Below are 22095 nucleotides of genomic sequence, written 5' to 3' on the forward strand. Positions count from 1 at the left end.
CTTGCTGCTGCCTGGAGAGCTCTAGGGCAATTAGGGGGAAGCATCCAACGAGCCCTAGTCCGCGCCTGAACTGGATACGCCCCTGACAAGGAGAGGAGAGAGGGGAGGAGGTGTCCCCAGGCAGAGGGGAGCCTCCTGCTCTCTCTGTCCTCTGCCCATGAGCACCCCACAGGGAGATCCCAGGGCCTGGGGAGTGCCGGGAGCACGGACCCACGAGTGCGCACAGGAGGAGGCCCCATTGATTCACCAAGCTCCCTTCAGCGCCGGGTCAGGCCAACGGACTCACCCTGGCAACCGTGGAGCAGCCGCACCACGGGCAACGGCGTGCCAGAGCTGCGGGCCCCAGCGTGGCCTCTCCAGTCCCCACGCCTCCATTTGCAGGGGTCAAGTTTGCACCAAGAGACAGGAGCCACGGGCAATCTGCTGCTCTAAGTGGGGACGCTCTTGTCATTAGGCTTCATTGTCAGGACTTGCAGGGCTAAGTCCTGCCTCAGCAGAAGAAGTCCAAGAGGAGAAGAGGGAAGGAGGAGGACTGCAAGGCTCAAAAGGAACAAAGCCCTCATGGGAAGGGGAGGGGGGCGGGACTTGCTCTCTTTTGGCCCTTCCCAAAGGCCCTGAGTTGTCTGATGCCTGCAAGGCAGAGCCCGTCCTCCTGGCTCGGAAAATATTGACCCTCTCTTTGTAAGTGGAGGACCTCCTTCCACAGGGCCTCTTTTTTCTTTCTTAGAAGGGGTAAGGGCTATTTGGGTGTTTCTGCCCACTTGGTGAGGGGAGCCCACGCGCACGCTGTGTGGCTGCTGCCTGGGCTCGTAGGTGGTGGGTGCCGGGACCTCGGCTCTGGCTGCCCAGGGCAGGTGTGTGTCACTACGCCGGGGTGGGCACGGCGGCCAGGGCTGGCGCTGGAAAGGGGCTGTGCCCCTGTGACAGCACAGAGGACAAGTCACAAAGGGAGGGGGCCGTCACCAGGGCACCCGCAGGTGTTGGCCCCGCAGCACTGCTGGGTCCACAGCTGTATGGCCTGGGCCAGCCCAGGCCGCAGCAGCCTCTGGAGGGTGAGTGTGGCAGTGGGGCAAGGCTGGGTGGGACGAGGGCCGGGCACCAACGCTGGCTCCCTCCCGGAGGTTTCCAGCACTGAAGCAAGGGCTGAGCCACGCAGAGCAGCGCGTTGGGTTAGGGATGTTGGCGCCCTGAGGGCTGGGGGCAGAGGTGCCCGGGGCTCCCAGTGAGCCCGGGTGCCCAGAAATCTGTTGGGGATGTGCCGGGCACCCGCAGCTCTGCAGGCCACTGCTCCCTTGGGGGGGCATGGGGCCTCGGGAGTCCCCACTCTGGTGGCACTTGCCCTTTCTGCACCCCTGCCCCTGGAACAAAGCCTGGCCAGGGTGCTGGGCCTCAGGGGAGGGTTGGCAGGATGGGCCCCACAGCATCAGCGTCTAGGGCCTGCATCCCCTTGGAGCCTGCGGGCACCAGGGCCCAAGCGCTTTCCCTGGGGCGGCCCGGGGTCCTCGCTCAGGCAGCGCTCACAAACCCCACCCTTGCTGCCTCCGAGCTCCCTCGCCCCTTCTCCCATCCTGCCCCTTCGTGCCTGCAGCTCCTGCCGCCAATCCGCAAGCTCTCTCCCAGCCAGCCCGGCTCACCTGCTTCTCTCCCATCTCCTCTAGGCCATGGCTGTGGGCCTTGTGCTCGTCCTGGCCATGCTGGGCATTGTCCTGCAGCCGCTGAAGGTCAGTGACCACATGGATGCAGCCACGGAGCAGCGGATGCAGCAGCACGAGGAGCAGCTGAGTCAGGAGATGACTCGGCTGCAGCAGGAGTTTGCGGAGACGATGCAGGAGCCGCAGAGCGGACTTTTCAGGAGAGACGTGGTCTTCGCCACCTGGGACCTGTGGCAGTTTGGGACCTTTGCTGGAGGCCTTGTGCTGCTCTTTGGGCTCTTCTGGATGGCCACGGAGCAGGACTTTGACAAGTCTGACAGCAGCAGTGGCCTGAGCTCCTCCAGCAGCGAGGAAGAGGGGGAAGGCGAGGAGCAGGAGGCTGCGGGCGCTGTGCACTGGCTCTCTCCTGAACAGCAGCTGGACTCCACAGGCCAGAGGGCCCTAGAGACCTTCTACGAGCAGCACCTCTGCGGGCCAGCGCAGGACGTGGCCCACACGTGCAAGGTGGTGGAGGAGCTGGTGGGCAACCTCCTCCATGCCTGCCACATGATCTCTTTGACAACTTTCTTGCCACGGCTGGAACGGTGCATCGGCGTGGGCAGTGTCTTTGAAGGCTGGAGCCACCGCGGGGAGGACACCGTCTACAGCCTGCTCGTGCCCCTGAAGCCACCACCCGGGCACTCCTTCCACCTGGAGCTGGGCACCGGTGAGGAGCTGCCGGCGAGGCACGGCCGTGTCCATGTGAAGCTGGAGTGCATGTGTGAGAGGGAGCAGCTGCTGGGGGACGTGCTGTGCTTCCGGCACCGCTCCCAGAGCCAAGTGCGCAGGTATCAGCGCCCCGGGCTCCTACACACCCTGTGCACCGGCTTCTACCTGGATGTGGAGAAAACCGCCCACTGGTTCCAGCTCTTTGTGAGAAACGCCTGGGACGTGATTGCTGCCGAACAAAACTGCCAGCTGACGGTGCTGCCCTCCTCCCGTTCCTGCAAGCTCCAGCTCGCATATGACTCTGGGAGGACCGTGCATGTTGAGATAATGCTGGGGGTGCAGCAAGACGACTTGGGGGTCTTTGTGGGCAGCCAGGAGGCGGAGGCTGGCCTCAGCAGCAGCACAACGTGGCTGGAGAGCTGTGCCCTGCAAGAGCTGCTGTTCTTCAGATTCGTGGCCAGGCAGGCCCCCCAGGACAGCTGCCACCTGGCGTGTCTGCAGCTCCTCACCTACCTCCTGGAGGGCTCGGTGCTTTCCTCTGTCCACCTGAAAACAGTCACCATGCACCTCCTGGCGCTGCTTCCCCCATCAGAGTGGTGCCCGGAGCATCTCCTGGAGCGTCTGAGGGATGTCCTGCACTACCTGCACCGCTGCCTGGAGGAGAAGGAGCTTCACCACTTCCTCCTAGGCAACGAGAGGGTGCCCAGGGAGGTCCCCCTGCCAGTGACCTTCCAAACGGCCAGCCCGCTCAACCTCTTCCAGCGCCTGGTGCAGGAGCCTGACGCCCACACCCAGGCACTGTGCGAGTTCACCGAGCTGCAGGATCGTCTCAGGAGCCTGTTAGACTGACGCCAAAAGAGGGTTCTGCAAATGGAGCAAAAGCACACTTTGGGGAACCTCACCTGATCCTGCTGAAGATGCCGTTGCAAGGAGGTGTGCGACAGAGGCTCCTGTGATCACCTGCACAGCGACTGCCCATCCTTCCGGAGACATTCGATTCCCCCTGGGAGCATTGCCCTATGCACACACCCCAATAAATTTGCCTCTTTTCACAAGCCCTCTGTCTGTGGCTGGCTGCCTCCATCTGGGCAACACTGTGTGGGGAACGCGGGCCCCATCCCGCCACAGGGATACACACCCAACATTGCCTCGTGTCTGGGAGATGACCAGCAATCACAAACACTAGCACACACCGGGCTACCCTATTTCCCCCAATCCCAGGAAGCTATTTGACAGTAGCAAGTGCGCTGCACAGATGACATTTGGGAGGTGCATCAGATGTACGGTTCCCATGCTGAACAGGCACAAAATAGGGCACCTGTGACAGTGTTCGCATGGCCAGCAAGGTTAAAGCTTTGGCAATGGCCTGTACTCAAAGCAGGCACACACGCCATACATGTCACGTGTCTGGGAAGTGCTGGCCTCACTGCAGCTGTGTGACACAACAGGTGCACGCATACATGTATTTGGGATACCTGCAGCAGAAATACAGCCCTCGTGTGCTGGGGAAGACTCACAAGCTGTTTCATAATCATCGCCTCAGAAGAGCTGCACGTGCCCGAGTGCTGGAGAAGTCCGGGCTGGCGTCCCGCACGCAGTCAGTAGGGGCAGAACGCAGCCATTCTGTCCAAGACAGGCAAGGCCATCACAACCCCCTCCCAACTGATGGGTCTTTGAAAGGTCACGGTCAAACGGAGACCATAGATTCTCTCTGCGTCTTCCACCCCAGAAGTTTGTTTTTTTTTTTCCTAAAAGGATGCAGGAACCAGGAAATAGTAGTGCATGTAGAGAAATGATGCTGTAGCATATAATGTACATATGTCTATAATGATATAATAAATAATATTGTAATTATCAAGATCCAATTCCTTTCTGCTCCTGTGCTTGCCATGGGAGAGTAACAGGAGGAAAAGATTGGCTTGTGGGTATCCTGGTTACCCACGCTGGAACATTTCCCTCCACATCCCTTCCTGGTGACCTTTCTGAAGGGTCTACTCTGCAGCATTTCTCTCTGCCTACTTCCTTCAATCCCTTTGCTACTGTTCTGAAACTGCTCGTCACCCAGCCTCCCGCTATGCTTCCTCTCGGCCACCCTTTGCTACCCCTTGGGGCCATCTCGCCTCTGGAACCTAGACACAAACTTTGGCCTTCAATGGGCCTTAGCAGTGGTTACTCTGGTGCACAGACTTGCCCCATCGGCTTTTCTTCTCTTTCTGACCCTTCTGGTCACTAGACCACCTTCCTCCCCGCCTAGAGGCTCGTCCTTCTCTGCATGCGCTTCCCTGGAGCCTGGGAGACGGCTCCTGTGCGCAGACCTACTGTGCCTCCTTGTGTGCTGCACTCCCAAAGCCATATTGCACGTGTCTCACAGCGAGCTCACAAGACCACTTTTTGTAGGGGTAAAACCCGTAGGCGGCCGGGTCGGTTGGAGCAGCAAATCTCTCCAGCCAGAGTCACTGCAGGGCACTTGCTGCTGCCTGGAGAGCTCTAGGGCAATTAGGGGGAAGCGTCCAACGAGCCCTAGTCCGCGCCTGAACTGGATACGCCCCTGACAAGGAGAGGAGAGAGGGGAGGAGGTGTCCCCAGGCAGAGGGGAGCCTCCTGCTCTCTCTGTCCTCTGCCCATGAGCACCCCACAGGGAGATCCCAGGGCCTGGGGAGTGCCGGGAGCACGGACCCACGAGTGCGCACAGGAGGAGGCCCCATTGATTCACCAAGCTCCCTTCAGTGCCGGGTCAGGCCAACGGACTCACCCTGGCAACCGTGGAGCAGCCGCACCACGGGCAACGGCGTGCCAGAGCTGCGGGCCCCAGCGTGGCCTCTCCAGTCCCCACGCCTCCATTTGCAGGGGTCAAGTTTGCACCAAGAGACAGGAGCCACGGGCAATCTGCTGCTCTAAGTGGGGACGCTCTTGTCATTAGGCTTCATTGTCAGGACTTGCAGGGCTAAGTCCTGCCTCAGCAGAAGAAGTCCAAGAGGAGAAGAGGGAAGGAGGAGGACTGCAAGGCTCAAAAGGAACAAAGCCCTCATGGGAAGGGGAGGGGGGCGGGACTTGCTCTCTTTTGGCCCTTCCCAAAGGCCCTGAGTTGTCTGATGCCTGCAAGGCAGAGCCCGTCCTCCTGGCTCGGAAAATATTGACCCTCTCTTTGTAAGTGGAGGACCTCCTTCCACAGGGCCTCTTTTTTCTTTCTTAGAAGGGGTAAGGGCTGTTTGGGTGCTTCTGCCCACTTGGTGAGGGGAGCCCACGCGCACGCTGTGTGGCTGCTGCCTGGGCTCGTAGGTGGTGGGTGCCGGGACCTCGGCTCTGGCTGCCCAGGGCAGGTGTGTGTCACTACGCCGGGGTGGGCACGGCGGCCAGGGCTGGCGCTGGAAAGGGGCTGTGCCCCTGTGACAGCACAGAGGACAAGTCACAAAGGGAGGGGGCCGTCACCAGGGCACCCGCAGGTGTTGGCCCCGCAGCACTGCTGGGTCCACAGCTGTATGGCCTGGGCCAGCCCAGGCCGCAGCAGCCTCTGGAGGGTGAGTGCGGCAGTGGGGCAAGGCTGGGTGGGACGAGGGCCGGGCACCAACGCTGGCTCCCTCCCGGAGGTTTCCAGCGCTGAAGCAAGGGCTGAGCCACGCAGAGCAGCGCGTTGGGTTAGGGATGTTGGCGCCCTGAGGGCTGGGGGCAGAGGTGCCCGGGGCTCCCAGTGAGCCCGGGTGCCCAGAAATCTGTTGGGGATGTGCCGGGCACCCGCAGCTCTGCAGGCCACTGCTCCCTTGGGGGGGCATGGGGCCTCGGGAGTCCCCACTCTGGTGGCACTTGCCCTTTCTGCACCCCTGCCCCTGGAACAAAGCCTGGCCAGGGTGCTGGGCCTCAGGGGAGGGTTGGCAGGATGGGCCCCACAGCATCAGCGTCTAGGGCCTGCATCCCCTTGGAGCCTGCGGGCACCAGGGCCCAAGCGCTTTCCCTGGGGCGGCCCGGGGTCCTCGCTCAGGCAGCGCTCACAAACCCCACCCTTGCTGCCTCCGAGCTCCCTCGCCCCTTCTCCCATCCTGCCCCTTCGTGCCTGCAGCTCCTGCCGCCAATCCGCAAGCTCTCTCCCAGCCAGCCCGGCTCACCTGCTTCTCTCCCATCTCCTCTAGGCCATGGCTGTGGGCCTTGTGCTCGTCCTGGCCATGCTGGGCATTGTCCTGCAGCCGCTGAAGGTCAGTGACCACATGGATGCGGCCACGGAGCAGCGGATGCAGCAGCACGAGGAGCAGCTGAGTCAGGAGATGACTCGGCTGCAGCAGGAGTTTGCGGAGACGATGCAGGAGCCGCAGAGCGGACTTTTCAGGAGAGACGTGGTCTTCGCCACCTGGGACCTGTGGCAGTTTGGGACCTTTGCTGGAGGCCTTGTGCTGCTCTTTGGGCTCTTCTGGATGGCCACGGAGCAGGACTTTGACAAGTCTGACAGCAGCAGTGGCCTGAGCTCCTCCAGCAGCGAGGAAGAGGGGGAAGGCGAGGAGCAGGAGGCTGCGGGCGCTGTGCACTGGCTCTCTCCTGAACAGCAGCTGGACTCCACAGGCCAGAGGGCCCTAGAGACCTTCTACGAGCAGCACCTCTGCGGGCCAGCGCAGGACGTGGCCCACACGTGCAAGGTGGTGGAGGAGCTGGTGGGCAACCTCCTCCATGCCTGCCACATGATCTCTTTGACAACTTTCTTGCCACGGCTGGAACGGTGCATCGGCGTGGGCAGTGTCTTTGAAGGCTGGAGCCACCGCGGGGAGGACACCGTCTACAGCCTGCTCGTGCCCCTGAAGCCACCACCCGGGCACTCCTTCCACCTGGAGCTGGGCACCGGTGAGGAGCTGCCGGCGAGGCACGGCCGTGTCCATGTGAAGCTGGAGTGCATGTGTGAGAGGGAGCAGCTGCTGGGGGACGTGCTGTGCTTCCGGCACCGCTCCCAGAGCCAAGTGCGCAGGTATCAGCGCCCCGGGCTCCTACACACCCTGTGCACCGGCTTCTACCTGGATGTGGAGAAAACCGCCCACTGGTTCCAGCTCTTTGTGAGAAACGCCTGGGACGTGATTGCTGCCGAACAAAACTGCCAGCTGACGGTGCTGCCCTCCTCCCGTTCCTGCAAGCTCCAGCTCGCATATGACTCTGGGAGGACCGTGCATGTTGAGATAATGCTGGGGGTGCAGCAAGACGACTTGGGGGTCTTTGTGGGCAGCCAGGAGGCGGAGCCTGGCCTCAGCAGCAGCACAACGTGGCTGGAGAGCTGTGCCCTGCAAGAGCTGCTGTTCTTCAGATTCGTGGCCAGGCAGGCCCCCCAGGACAGCTGCCACCTGGCGTGTCTGCAGCTCCTCACCTACCTCCTGGAGGGCTCGGTGCTTTCCTCTGTCCACCTGAAAACAGTCACCATGCACCTCCTGGCGCTGCTTCCCCCATCAGAGTGGTGCCCGGAGCATCTCCTGGAGCGTCTGAGGGATGTCCTGCACTACCTGCACCGCTGCCTGGAGGAGAAGGAGCTTCACCACTTCCTCCTAGGCAACGAGAGGGTGCCCAGGGAGGTCCCCCTGCCAGTGACCTTCCAAACGGCCAGCCCGCTCAACCTCTTCCAGCGCCTGGTGCAGGAGCCTGACGCCCACACCCAGGCACTGTGCGAGTTCACCGAGCTGCAGGATCGTCTCAGGAGCCTGTTAGACTGACGCCAAAAGAGGGTTCTGCAAATGGAGCAAAAGCACACTTTGGGGAACCTCACCTGATCCTGCTGAAGATGCCGTTGCAAGGAGGTGTGCGACAGAGGCTCCTGTGATCACCTGCACAGCGACTGCCCATCCTTCCGGAGACATTCGATTCCCCCTGGGAGCATTGCCCTATGCACACACCCCAATAAATTTGCCTCTTTTCACAAGCCCTCTGTCTGTGGCTGGCTGCCTCCATCTGGGCAACACTGTGTGGGGAACGCGGGCCCCATCCCGCCACAGGGATACACACCCAACATTGCCTCATGTCTGGGAGATGACCAGCAATCACAAACACTAGCACACACCGGGCTACCCTATTTCCCCCAATCCCAGGAAGCTATTTGACAGTAGCAAGTGCGCTGCACAGATGACATTTGGGAGGTGCATCAGATGTACGGTTCCCATGCTGAACAGGCACAAAATAGGGCACCTGTGACAGTGTTCGCACGGCCAGCAAGGTTAAAGCTTTGGCAATGGCCTGTACTCAAAGCAGGCACACACGCCATACATGTCACGTGTCTGGGAAGTGCTGGCCTCACTGCAGCTGTGTGACACAACAGGTGCACGCATACATGTATTTGGGATACCTGCAGCAGAAATACAGCCCTCGTGTGCTGGGGAAGACTCACAAGCTGTTTCATAATCATCGCCTCAGAAGAGCTGCACGTGCCCGAGTGCTGGAGAAGTCCGGGCTGGCGTCCCGCACGCAGTCAGTAGGGGCAGAACGCAGCCATTCTGTCCAAGACAGGCAAGGCCATCACAACCCCCTCCCAACTGATGGGTCTTTGAAAGGTCACGGTCAAACGGAGACCATAGATTCTCTTTGCGTCTTCCACCCCAGAAGTTTGGTTTTTTTTTTCCTAAAAGGATGCAGGAACCAGGAAATAGTAGTGCATGTAGAGAAATGATGCTGTAGCATATAATGTACATATGTCTATAATGATATAATAAATAATATTGTAATTATCAAGATCCAATTCCTTTCTGCTCCTGTGCTTGCCATGGGAGAGTAACAGGAGGAAAAGATTGGCTTGTGGGTATCCTGGTTACCCACGCTGGAACATTTCCCTCCACATCCCTTCCTGGTGACCTTTCTGAAGGGTCTACTCTGCAGCATTTCTCTCTGCCTACTTCCTTCAATCCCTTTGCTACTGTTCTGAAACTGCTCGTCACCCAGCCTCCCGCTATGCTTCCTCTCGGCCACCCTTTGCTACCCCTTGGGGCCATCTCGCCTCTGGAACCTAGACACAAACTTTGGCCTTCAATGGGCCTTAGCAGTGGTTACTCTGGTGCACAGACTTGCCCCATCGGCTTTTCTTCTCTTTCTGACCCTTCTGGTCACTAGACCACCTTCCTCCCCGCCTAGAGGCTCGTCCTTCTCTGCATGCGCTTCCCTGGAGCCTGGGAGACGGCTCCTGTGCGCAGACCTACTGTGCCTCCTTGTGCGCTGCACTCCCAAAGCCATATTGCACGTGTCTCACAGCGAGCTCACAAGACCACTTTTTGTAGGGGTAAAACCCGTAGGCGGCCGGGTCGGTTGGAGCAGCAAATCTCTCCAGCCAGAGTCACTGCAGGGCACTTGCTGCTGCCTGGAGAGCTCTAGGGCAATTAGGGGGAAGCGTCCAACGAGCCCTAGTCCGCGCCTGAACTGGATACGCCCCTGACAAGGAGAGGAGAGAGGGGAGGAGGTGTCCCCAGGCAGAGGGGAGCCTCCTGCTCTCTCTGTCCTCTGCCCATGAGCACCCCACAGGGAGATCCCAGGGCCTGGGGAGTGCCGGGAGCACGGACCCACGAGTGCGCACAGGAGGAGGCCCCATTGATTCACCAAGCTCCCTTCAGTGCCGGGTCAGGCCAACGGACTCACCCTGGCAACCGTGGAGCAGCCGCACCACGGGCAACGGCGTGCCAGAGCTGCGGGCCCCAGCGTGGCCTCTCCAGTCCCCACGCCTCCATTTGCAGGGGTCAAGTTTGCACCAAGAGACAGGAGCCACGGGCAATCTGCTGCTCTAAGTGGGGACGCTCTTGTCATTAGGCTTCATTGTCAGGACTTGCAGGGCTAAGTCCTGCCTCAGCAGAAGAAGTCCAAGAGGAGAAGAGGGAAGGAGGAGGACTGCAAGGCTCAAAAGGAACAAAGCCCTCATGGGAAGGGGAGGGGGGCGGGACTTGCTCTCTTTTGGCCCTTCCCAAAGGCCCTCAGTTGTCTGATGCCTGCAAGGCAGAGCCCGTCCTCCTGGCTCGGAAAATACTGACTCTCTCTTTGTAAGTGGAGGACCTCCTTCCACAGGGCCTCTTTTTTCTTTCTTAGAAGGGGTAAGGGCTATTTGGGTGCTTCTGCCCACTTGGTGAGGGGAGCCCACGCGCACGCTGTGTGGCTGCTGCCTGGGCTCGTAGGTGGTGGGTGCCGGGACCTCGGCTCTGGCTGCCCAGGGCAGGTGTGTGTCACTACGCCGGGGTGGGCACGGCGGCCAGGGCTGGCGCTGGAAAGGGGCTGTGCCCCTGTGACAGCACAGAGGACAAGTCACAAAGGGAGGGGGCCGTCACCAGGGCACCCGCAGGTGTTGGCCCCGCAGCACTGCTGGGTCCACAGCTGTATGGCCTGGGCCAGCCCAGGCCGCAGCAGCCTCTGGAGGGTGAGTGCGGCAGTGGGGCAAGGCTGGGTGGGACGAGGGCCGGGCACCAACGCTGGCTCCCTCCCGGAGGTTTCCAGCGCTGAAGCAAGGGCTGAGCCACGCAGAGCAGCGCGTTGGGTTAGGGATGTTGGCGCCCTGAGGGCTGGGGGCAGAGGTGCCCGGGGCTCCCAGTGAGCCCGGGTGCCCAGAAATCTGTTGGGGATGTGCCGGGCACCCGCAGCTCTGCAGGCCACTGCTCCCTTGGGGGGGCATGGGGCCTCGGGAGTCCCCACTCTGGTGGCACTTGCCCTTTCTGCACCCCTGCCCCTGGAACAAAGCCTGGCCAGGGTGCTGGGCCTCAGGGGAGGGTTGGCAGGATGGGCCCCACAGCATCAGCGTCTAGGGCCTGCATCCCCTTGGAGCCTGCGGGCACCAGGGCCCAAGCGCTTTCCCTGGGGCGGCCCGGGGTCCTCGCTCAGGCAGCGCTCACAAACCCCACCCTTGCTGCCTCCGAGCTCCCTCGCCCCTTCTCCCATCCTGCCCCTTCGTGCCTGCAGCTCCTGCCGCCAATCCGCAAGCTCTCTCCCAGCCAGCCCGGCTCACCTGCTTCTCTCCCATCTCCTCTAGGCCATGGCTGTGGGCCTTGTGCTCGTCCTGGCCATGCTGGGCATTGTCCTGCAGCCGCTGAAGGTCAGTGACCACATGGATGCGGCCACGGAGCAGCGGATGCAGCAGCACGAGGAGCAGCTGAGTCAGGAGATGACTCGGCTGCAGCAGGAGTTTGCGGAGACGATGCAGGAGCCGCAGAGCGGACTTTTCAGGAGAGACGTGGTCTTCGCCACCTGGGACCTGTGGCAGTTTGGGACCTTTGCTGGAGGCCTTGTGCTGCTCTTTGGGCTCTTCTGGATGGCCACGGAGCAGGACTTTGACAAGTCTGACAGCAGCAGTGGCCTGAGCTCCTCCAGCAGCGAGGAAGAGGGGGAAGGCGAGGAGCAGGAGGCTGCGGGCGCTGTGCACTGGCTCTCTCCTGAACAGCAGCTGGACTCCACAGGCCAGAGGGCCCTAGAGACCTTCTACGAGCAGCACCTCTGCGGGCCAGCGCAGGACGTGGCCCACACGTGCAAGGTGGTGGAGGAGCTGGTGGGCAACCTCCTCCATGCCTGCCACATGATCTCTTTGACAACTTTCTTGCCACGGCTGGAACGGTGCATCGGCGTGGGCAGTGTCTTTGAAGGCTGGAGCCACCGCGGGGAGGACACCGTCTACAGCCTGCTCGTGCCCCTGAAGCCACCACCCGGGCACTCCTTCCACCTGGAGCTGGGCACCGGTGAGGAGCTGCCGGCGAGGCACGGCCGTGTCCATGTGAAGCTGGAGTGCATGTGTGAGAGGGAGCAGCTGCTGGGGGACGTGCTGTGCTTCCGGCACCGCTCCCAGAGCCAAGTGCGCAGGTATCAGCGCCCCGGGCTCCTACACACCCTGTGCACCGGCTTCTACCTGGATGTGGAGAAAACCGCCCACTGGTTCCAGCTCTTTGTGAGAAACGCCTGGGACGTGATTGCTGCCGAACAAAACTGCCAGCTGACGGTGCTGCCCTCCTCCCGTTCCTGCAAGCTCCAGCTCGCATATGACTCTGGGAGGACCGTGCATGTTGAGATAATGCTGGGGGTGCAGCAAGACGACTTGGGGGTCTTTGTGGGCAGCCAGGAGGCGGAGGCTGGCCTCAGCAGCAGCACAACGTGGCTGGAGAGCTGTGCCCTGCAAGAGCTGCTGTTCTTCAGATTCGTGGCCAGGCAGGCCCCCCAGGACAGCTGCCACCTGGCGTGTCTGCAGCTCCTCACCTACCTCCTGGAGGGCTCGGTGCTTTCCTCTGTCCACCTGAAAACAGTCACCATGCACCTCCTGGCGCTGCTTCCCCCATCAGAGTGGTGCCCGGAGCATCTCCTGGAGCGTCTGAGGGATGTCCTGCACTACCTGCACCGCTGCCTGGAGGAGAAGGAGCTTCACCACTTCCTCCTAGGCAACGAGAGGGTGCCCAGGGAGGTCCCCCTGCCAGTGACCTTCCAAACGGCCAGCCCGCTCAACCTCTTCCAGCGCCTGGTGCAGGAGCCTGACGCCCACACCCAGGCACTGTGCGAGTTCACCGAGCTGCAGGATCGTCTCAGGAGCCTGTTAGACTGACGCCAAAAGAGGGTTCTGCAAATGGAGCAAAAGCACACTTTGGGGAACCTCACCTGATCCTGCTGAAGATGCCGTTGCAAGGAGGTGTGCGACAGAGGCTCCTGTGATCACCTGCACAGCGACTGCCCATCCTTCCGGAGACATTCGATTCCCCCTGGGAGCATTGCCCTATGCACACACCCCAATAAATTTGCCTCTTTTCACAAGCCCTCTGTCTGTGGCTGGCTGCCTCCATCTGGGCAACACTGTGTGGGGAACGCGGGCCCCATCCCGCCACAGGGATACACACCCAACATTGCCTCATGTCTGGGAGATGACCAGCAATCACAAACACTAGCACACACCGGGCTACCCTATTTCCCCCAATCCCAGGAAGCTATTTGACAGTAGCAAGTGCGCTGCACAGATGACATTTGGGAGGTGCATCAGATGTACGGTTCCCATGCTGAACAGGCACAAAATAGGGCACCTGTGACAGTGTTCGCACGGCCAGCAAGGTTAAAGCTTTGGCAATGGCCTGTACTCAAAGCAGGCACACACGCCATACATGTCACGTGTCTGGGAAGTGCTGGCCTCACTGCAGCTGTGTGACACAACAGGTGCACGCATACATGTATTTGGGATACCTGCAGCAGAAATACAGCCCTCGTGTGCTGGGGAAGACTCACAAGCTGTTTCATAATCATCGCCTCAGAAGAGCTGCACGTGCCCGAGTGCTGGAGAAGTCCGGGCTGGCGTCCCGCACGCAGTCAGTAGGGGCAGAACGCAGCCATTCTGTCCAAGACAGGCAAGGCCATCACAACCCCCTCCCAACTGATGGGTCTTTGAAAGGTCACGGTCAAACGGAGACCATAGATTCTCTTTGCGTCTTCCACCCCAGAAGTTTGTTTTTTTTTTTCCTAAAAGGATGCAGGAACCAGGAAATAGTAGTGCATGTAGAGAAATGATGCTGTAGCATATAATGTACATATGTCTATAATGATATAATAAATAATATTGTAATCAAAAAAAGATCATTAGCTGCTGTACATAGCTGTAGTTTGAGAGATCAATGATATCTACTTATTTCAATTATGGACACTCTACAAATAAATTAGGAACCGATGTATCTCCACATGAATGAATTCAGGAGCAACCGAATGTGTCACTGGCTATATTGTTGTAGAGGACCTCTTAGGGGTAAATTTTTCACTGTGAGTATGCGCAGCTATTCGGTCGTCACGTTTAAAAACAATTTCAGGATTGCATTTTGTGCACGTAGATAGGGTTAACTAATGTTTTTTCTGTCTTTCTGTCTCTTCCTTTCATATTTCCGGACATCAGCCTTTGCTCTTCCTTCAAACTGTATGGGTTGTTACCAGCAAAACAACAAACGAAAGCAAGCGGGCTATTCATTGATCTCTAACTTTTGTCTAATTGTCCTCCCCCCACACTGTCCATACTTTACATTGCTGAAGTGAACCTTGTCTAGAGCTGACTAGAAATTTTCCAAGCAAAAGTTTCATCAGAAAAATTCCAGTTTGCTGGATCACAAACATTTCACTCTGTATTTCAAGTTTGATAAACTTTCAGCGAATCCAGGGCCGGACTTCTGCCAGGTTTTTCAGGTGCACAGTGGCAATAAGAGAGACCCTTTTCTTTCAAAGCCAAGGTCATTCTATCAACTGGGTGGACCTGAGGCCTCTGAAACTCTGTGTCCTGGAAGTCTGGAGCAGAACCTCTAAGGCACCACCTCAAATGACCCCAGATGGAAAACATTTCAAGGTCTATAGCCCAGGAGAAGGGAGCTGTGCAGAGATGCTCTGCTCTCTGACTTGACATCAGTCAGAAAGGCTTGAAAGCCCTAACTGTAAATGGGACTCACCTCCTGGCTCTGCAGAAGGAATGGAGGTGCAGTGCAAATTTAGAAAATAAATGAAGTGTCCCAGGAGCATAACTAGCCTATTGTGGGGATAATGAGAAAATAACGAACATTAGTTTAGGTTATCTTAATGGTAAGAAGCCTTCCCTTGTACAAAAAGAGAAGGAAGCTTTTTCCCACTTACAACAATGACCACAACAAGGCACCAAACTCCTACAGGAAATCCTGATGCTAATGAAATCTCTCTGGAGCTATAAAGTACCTTTTTAGCTCAGCCTGTGAACAGATGCCTCCTTGTAGACAACCCCAAAGCCATAAACCTCATTCTGCTTTGCGGATCCTATGCAGAGCTTCCCTGCTGTCCTCGGTGAAAGACAGACCGTGCCATGAAGGCACTGTAAAAAGGAAACATTAGAACAGAATTTGAGGAGAAAGGAGCTTTTTTTTTTTTTTTTTTTTTTTATGATAGAGATGTCTCCTCACTTGGATGAAAACTGCATGAACACCTGCCACCCAGCACCTATCAGATGGTGTGAACCCCTCAGAATGCATGGGACTGTGTGCTTTCAGTGGTCAGCCAAGAATTGAAAGTGTTCATCTCTCCACGCCAGTTTTCTTAACAACTTAGTATTCATCAAACTGCACTCTTTATTAAGCAAAACATAAGAAAAATAATAATAAACCCCCTCTTCTGTTACCAATAAGCTTATGGAAATTGAATAAATTAAATACCATGCCAGGTTAATTTGAGCGGACAGGAAAAAAAAGCCTGTTTTTCAAACATATGCTATAGCCCACCTTAGAAGTAAAATGCTTATTTTCACCTAATGGGTTCTTCATACTGCATAGAAATTCCACAGAGATAAAGCACCTAATTTATTGGAGAATGTAGTAAACAACAGTAGCAGTTGAATAGCAAAACAAAGAGAACGCATAGCCAAATTACCCATCTAAACTTTATGATGCATATAATTCATAATTGTTATTAGACTAAGGTAAGGCAAGATTCTTAAATTATGTTCTTGGTCTTATTATTAATCCTACAGAGTCAGTTTAGAGTGATATATATATATATTTCTGTGCCAAATGTATTTCTTGACTAAACCATTTATAATTTGATGAAATTGTCTAAAACATTGGTCTTGCTTAGTATGATTTTCCCATTCCCAATGAAATACACACATGGTCAGTGGCACAACCTATTTTCAGCGACAGACTTACAGTATTTGGAAATAAACCTGAAATTACCCCTTCACAGAAAAACAAAATCAGCCCTAAAAACGAAAATAACCTTGTAAACATTATATACTCCATACCATTCCTAGTGTTTATAGTACGAGAGCTTTATAACCTATTTCTAGATGTTGTATCTTATAGACCTAGACCCAAAGCTGTTCTAAATAGCAAGGAAGATATGTCGCAGATGGATTATTTGTTATTTGTTATTATTTAATATTTATAGGGATGAAGTACGCTAAAAAGACTCTCTGACTTCACAGTTTTTCTTCAGAGAATGTAGATTTGTAAAAATGAGAAAGACTACAGAGGCAGATGTCAAAAAATGGTTCTGGAGAACCCAGGCAGGCTATGCAAGAGCCTAACTTGTCAGGCAGGTTTTCCCTGGAAATTTGCCCGGTTTCCTGGTGGCTTGCCCACCTAGTTTCTTGGCAGCCCTGGAAAGCCACTGACAAGTCTCAGTTCCAGATTACTGCCTCTTCAATAAGTTGCCTGCTGACTGAAACCCTGGGAGCTCTGGCAACACGGGTGCTGGGATGCGTGGCTGCGTAAGCATGCCTGAAGGTTCCTGGGAGAACTCAGTTCAGTAACTATTAAAATAAAAGGTTTGGTTTCTTAACAAAAGTCGGGTTTCTCCCCTATTAGAATAGATTGAAATTGGAACAAATTCATATTTTACTGTCCTCCTGAAACACAATTCCTGTTCCTCATGTATTGGTACTTGAAGTCAAAATTATTTTTTAAATAAAAGTCAAAATAATTTTGGTGAAACTATCCAAGGAAATGATCCTCTATGAGTAGTCCACATCACAGAAAGAAAAATGACAGAATGAAACACATCCCAGGATAGAGCTTCCTCAAGATCTTCTTTAATGGTATAGAAATGTGGAAAATCCATAAGTAAATTAAATCTGCAGACGTTAAATTGCACTGTAGTTTGGGGAGGTTCTATAACATAAGTGCATGGAGGCACCAGAATATGGACAGAAAAAGACATAGTGAGATTCAGCTTCACAGATGTGAACTGGTATATTTAAGGGGGAACAACTTGAAATGCAGGCACTAATTGGACATGTGACGCCTAGAAACATTGCTGAAAGACACCTGGGTATGACAGCTTGCTTATTTAGACACACGTATGAGCTTTCATCAGAAAGCCTTTCAAAGATCTGAACAAATAGATAATGTTTATGCAATGTCCCCTTAGACTTTGGCTGCAATGGGAAGTGTGGGAATTGAGTGCCAGAGGAATGGCCTTTCATTGAAATGACCTATTCCTCCGGCTGCTGTAAGTTTACTTTCAAGCAAGATAATACATGTGAATATCACCATGCAGGCCCAAATGTGGTCCAAGAATTAAACGCTGGTCCTGGATGTTACAGTCTAGGACTGTTTAGGACTGGTTTTTTTTTTTTTTCCCCCTGCAAAATAAGAGTGTTGAATCCTTTCATTCTTTCAAGACACAGATTCATGATGTTAATGTTCGTAATATTTTATAGCTACCAAGAGCAATACTACTGCACTAACCAAACTTTCTAGATATGTCTAGCTGTATCTTAAATTAGGGAAACAACATGCCATCACCTGCCAGTGACGAATAACTACAGAACTGGACATGGAAACTTTAAGTGCAACAGTGTAGACAGCATTTCACAGAGCAAAGAACTCTCCAAAAACTTTATAAATTACCATTTGGAATATTACTTTAAAATATGAGGCATCTCAGGATGCAGGAAGATACTAGTGAACAGGCAGGAATTCAGAGACTGTCTAGGAAATGAGCCAGGGCAACAGAGACTGACTTCTGCAGAGACATTAAAGAGCTGAATACAAATACAGTGCCTCAGCCAAGGAGATGTAGTAATCATACGTGTTAAAGCAGTGTACAAGCACAAAATGTGGAGAGTGATTCAAAGAACCAGAGTGATGAGATTATAGTAACACAGAACAGATTTAGACTCAGTTAAGACTTTTTAACTTTTTTTTCCCCAAGGGAAAGGATGGAATTCCAAGCAGCTGGGACATATACTGGAATGAGAAGTAAACATGGACCAGAGAAAAACTCCTCACTGGTACAACAGATGAGCTTCCCCACTATATAAATTCTTTCTGTCTTTAATTAATGTCAGCCCAATCCTGAACCCAACACTACAGCGGACACCGAACACAAGGTTGGTGGTCAATGCCATATAGCAAAAGCGTTTGGGTTTCCTCTTTATAGACTCCTGTGTACCCTGTCAGTGAACACAAAAGTGCAGCAATGGAAAAAAAAAAAACCAAAACTTACAGATGATAACAAACAAGCCTGGGAGAATAGTAACCTATCAAAAACAGTATTATATTCCTACTACTGTGCTGGCAGTGTAGAGTAGTGCCCTGAGTCACCTATTTTCCTGTGAACATCTTTATCCAATGCAGGCATGGCTATCCTTAGCAAAGAACGGCAAGATGTTGCTGTGGGTAACGTATGAGTAAAGGAAGGTGAAGAATCAAGACAGACAGTAAAAAAGCTTTGTTTATCTAGGCCATAGTTTAGCAAAGAATTTAACTGCTTAGCTTTCAACCCCCAAATTATCACAAACTTGACTAATTATGGCAGGAAAGCCCACCACAATTGTCAGTGCCCTGTTGAGTCAGTGGGAAGGTTGGCTACACTAGCTGCTAAGCCTGATGAACAGAACCAATTGCTGTTGCATTTATAGGAGCAATTCAAAGTAAGTAGTACTTCTGCAGCATTAAAGGTTATTTCTTATAGAGATTATCTTAAAATAAGGTCACTTCTTATATCCACAGCTATTTTATTTTATACTTATATTAAGAAAAAAATCATTGTTTTGATATGGTAACATCATCACCCAAAATACTGTGGTGCCATCTTGTGGCAGTCTTTTCGATAGCATTAAGATTATATGAATTAGATGCTTCAAAATAGCATTAAAACAGCTGGATTTTGTTGTGGTTAGAGTTTTGTGCTCTCTACATAACCTTCCAGATACGGCTAGTTCTTCTATTTATCTGTGTTTTATGGTTCTATACTTAGAGTTCTCTCTGTTTTAAAAATTTTAAGGTAAATTTCAAAAACATTTCAGTGGAAGCTGAACTTCAGTATCCCAACACTATTAGAAAAATCAGTGTATGTAAGAACTCCAACTGTGTTGAGTGTTCTCAGCCTAGAGGTAGTCATGTACACAAATATTAGCAATGTTGGGCCTTCCTAACTATATATATAAAATAAAAATCTTGTAAATAAAACATCTCTGTTGGACTGGAAATGACCATCAATTTGTTCCTCTTGAGGTAAATCAATCTTTTATAAAAGGATACATAATGAGATCAAAAAAAGAAATTAAACAGGTAAATGGGGGAAATGAACAGTTTTCCCATCCCTTCTCTAGGAGCTCCATTTTAGAGGCACATTCTAAAAGAAAATACTATCTTTAGAAGGTGCAGGATAGACTTGCTCTCTCAGAACAGTTTGCCTCCATGTGGTCTTTCAGCAGCTCATTAATGAGCAAATTCAGGCTTTTTTCAAATGTTTGAAATTGTCACTTATTTCCCACTATTTCAACCACTACATCTGCAGGTTACCTTAGTCTTTCTAAACTGAAGCATTTACTGATCTTTTGCACATTTTAAATTTCAGGTGTTCTCAAAAGTAGCTAGGTTGTTTTGTTTCTAGAAGTGCTCTTCAAAGTCAATTCCAGAGTCTTACTCCTTTGATACAGAAACTTGTTTTAATTTCCAGGTGTTCTTTAGCAGCTTGTACATGTTTACTGTTGCATCAGCTTTGTCTTTATATTACAGTTCTTCCTCTTCAGCCTCTGATGTATTTATTGATAATAGTCATATCCCATCTTAACCTTGTCTTTCTAAGCTAAAAGGACAAAGTTTGTCTTCATCATAGGTTAGTGAAAGCTAGATTATGCTAGGAGCCACTCAGCACACATCCTGCAGTTTTGCAAACCAGAACCTAGATGATCAGTATTGCACAGTGTATTTAAGGTGAAATATTGTTAAGGCCCTGGAATACCTGTGTATTCCAAGCATATGCTTGGTTTTCCATCAGTACCACAACAGTGGCTCATAGTGCCCCCGTAATCCACTACTACTGTCCAGGTGTTCTCCTTCTCTGTTATTCTAGCTCATAAAATTCCAGTTTTAAAACACTGAAGTTTGTCTGAAAATAGTTTTTTCTTTAGAATATCTTCTAGTCATACACTTAATATATTGGGCTTGTTCCAGATTATATTTACTTTCCTTAGACTAGCTGATTTTACATTACTCAGTATTCACTGAGTAATGTACACAGGTAGTCTCCCAGCAGCAAGTTATTTGTCTACTTTTTCATTAAAATAGGACTATTCCGATTGTACAATATATCACATATATACAGTGGTGTTCTAGAACTCCAATTTATCACTTTGAAGGTAAGAAGCACCTTTACAAACAGAAACGTTAGCAACCCATTATACTAAATCAGACTTTTTACGTAATAGGAGATACACTGGTGAAACCTGGACTTCCACAAGTTCTGTTCAGATAAACACCTACACCTATGCAAGTTTACATGCTGCATCTAACAGTAACAGTACATTTGAGATGTTATTATGGAGCTTCACAAAAGAATCTGTGTACAAGAGCTGGAATACAGAAAGTCTATTTCAGGTTAATAACATCAGCTAGATCATCTAAGAGAAAAACATAATCTCAGTGGTTTACATACTCTCTGTTTATATGCACACACACATCTATCTATCTATCTATCTATCTATCTATCTATCTATGCATTTTACAAACATACACACACATGTATCTATATTATATAAATAAACAGAATCACAGAAGCACAGAGTGGTTGAGGTTGGAAGGGACCTCTGGAGATCATCTAGTCCGACCCCCACCCCTGCTCAAGCAGGCTCACCTCAAGCACGTTGTCCAGCACCCTATCCAGACGGCTTCTGAATATCTCCAAGGATGGAGTCTTGGGCAACCTGCTCCAGTGCTCTGTTACCCTCACAGTGAAGAAGTTTTTCCTCATGTTTGGACGGAGCTTCCTGTGTTGCAGTTTGTGCCTGTTGCCTCTGGTCCTATCGTTGGGCACCACTGGAAAGAGTCTGGCCACATCCTCTTGACACCCTCCCTTCAGATATTTATACCCACTGAAAAGGTCCCCCCTCAGTCTTCCCTTCTCCAGGCTGAACAGGCCCAGCTCTCTTGCCCTTTCCTCACATGAGAGGTGCTCCAGTCCCTTCATCATCTTCGTAGCTCTTTGCTGGACGCACTCCAGTAGCTCCATGTCTCTCTCATTTTGGGGGGGAGCCCAGAACTGGACACAGTACTCCAGATGCGGCCTCACCAGGCCTCCTGAGTAGAGGGAAAGGATCACCTCCCTCGACCTGCTGGCAATGCCCTTCCTAACACAGCCCAGGATGCCACTGGCCTTCTTGGCCACAAGGGCACACTGCTGGCTCATGGTCAGCTTGTTGTGCTTTTACTCTATGCCCTGACACTATTTCTTCTCATCAAGCAAGAACATGGGAAAGGCATCAGGGGCTATTTTTTTTAATAAATACTACTTCAATAACCAAATGTCCTCTAGATTCAAGCTCTACAAGCAAGATTATTTTAACAAATCTCTCCTTCTGTGTCCACAGATTTGTGATTTTACATGGGAATGGGATGAGAATTAGCTTCTTAATACACATTGCCAATGGGTTCTGAGACACCCAGCAAGTATGCATGTTGGTTGAATTGCTCCATATTCTCCACAGTTGAATAAAGAATAGGATGCATGCATCCATTTGATTGCCAGACCCCCAGAGCTGAAGTGACCCATCCAAGGGAGTTGAACTGAGAGATCCTGAGCTGTTGAAAGGACGTGGAGGTTCCCGGGTGAAAAACAGTATGTCTCATTAAATACAGTGAGAAGGAATTGCTTCTTTGGTTTACTTGTCTTCAACAACAACAACAACAAGTGCATACAATGAGCGGTTTATCTCCTCCTCCCAAGAGTAACAAAAGAAGGAACTAGAAAAAAACAAAACAAAACGGTACAGCAAAAAATATCTCTAAAGCTCCAATTAAATACCTAAGTAATTTTATGGGGAAGTGTCTGAACCAGACTGGCCTTTTCTCTC

The 22095-nt window shown here is 52.7% G+C and overlaps 3 protein-coding genes across 3 annotated transcripts; all 3 read left to right on the plus strand.

The window, feature by feature from the left end:
- The first annotated feature begins 1661 nt into the window (after positions 1–1661).
- Positions 1662–3209, plus strand: LOC136992534 (inositol 1,4,5-trisphosphate receptor-interacting protein-like 1). The gene has a single exon (XM_067300567.1). It carries the CDS (start codon positions 1662–1664, stop codon positions 3207–3209), a length of 1548 nt encoding a protein of 515 aa, XP_067156668.1.
- Positions 3210–6487: 3278 nt separating this feature from the next.
- LOC136992537 (inositol 1,4,5-trisphosphate receptor-interacting protein-like 1) lies at positions 6488–8035 on the plus strand. The gene has a single exon (XM_067300575.1). It carries the CDS (start codon positions 6488–6490, stop codon positions 8033–8035), a length of 1548 nt encoding a protein of 515 aa, XP_067156676.1.
- A 3278-nt stretch (positions 8036–11313) lies between these two features.
- LOC136992538 (inositol 1,4,5-trisphosphate receptor-interacting protein-like 1) lies at positions 11314–12861 on the plus strand. Its single transcript, XM_067300576.1, has one exon. The coding sequence runs from the start codon at positions 11314–11316 to the stop codon at positions 12859–12861; it is 1548 nt and encodes a 515-aa protein (XP_067156677.1).
- The last annotated feature ends 9234 nt before the right edge of the window (positions 12862–22095 follow it).

Source organism: Apteryx mantelli, chromosome 8, assembly GCF_036417845.1.
Source record: "Apteryx mantelli isolate bAptMan1 chromosome 8, bAptMan1.hap1, whole genome shotgun sequence".
In the NCBI taxonomy this organism is placed as follows: Eukaryota; Metazoa; Chordata; class Aves; order Apterygiformes; family Apterygidae; genus Apteryx; species Apteryx mantelli.

What these genes read in the sequence shown, in the direction of transcription:
- LOC136992538 (XM_067300576.1), top strand. Translation starts at nt 11,314, where the DNA reads ATGGCTGTGGGCCTTGTGCTCGTCCTGGCCATGCTGGGCATTGTCCTG.
- LOC136992537 (XM_067300575.1), top strand. Translation starts at nt 6,488, where the DNA reads ATGGCTGTGGGCCTTGTGCTCGTCCTGGCCATGCTGGGCATTGTCCTG.
- LOC136992534 (XM_067300567.1), top strand. Translation starts at nt 1,662, where the DNA reads ATGGCTGTGGGCCTTGTGCTCGTCCTGGCCATGCTGGGCATTGTCCTG.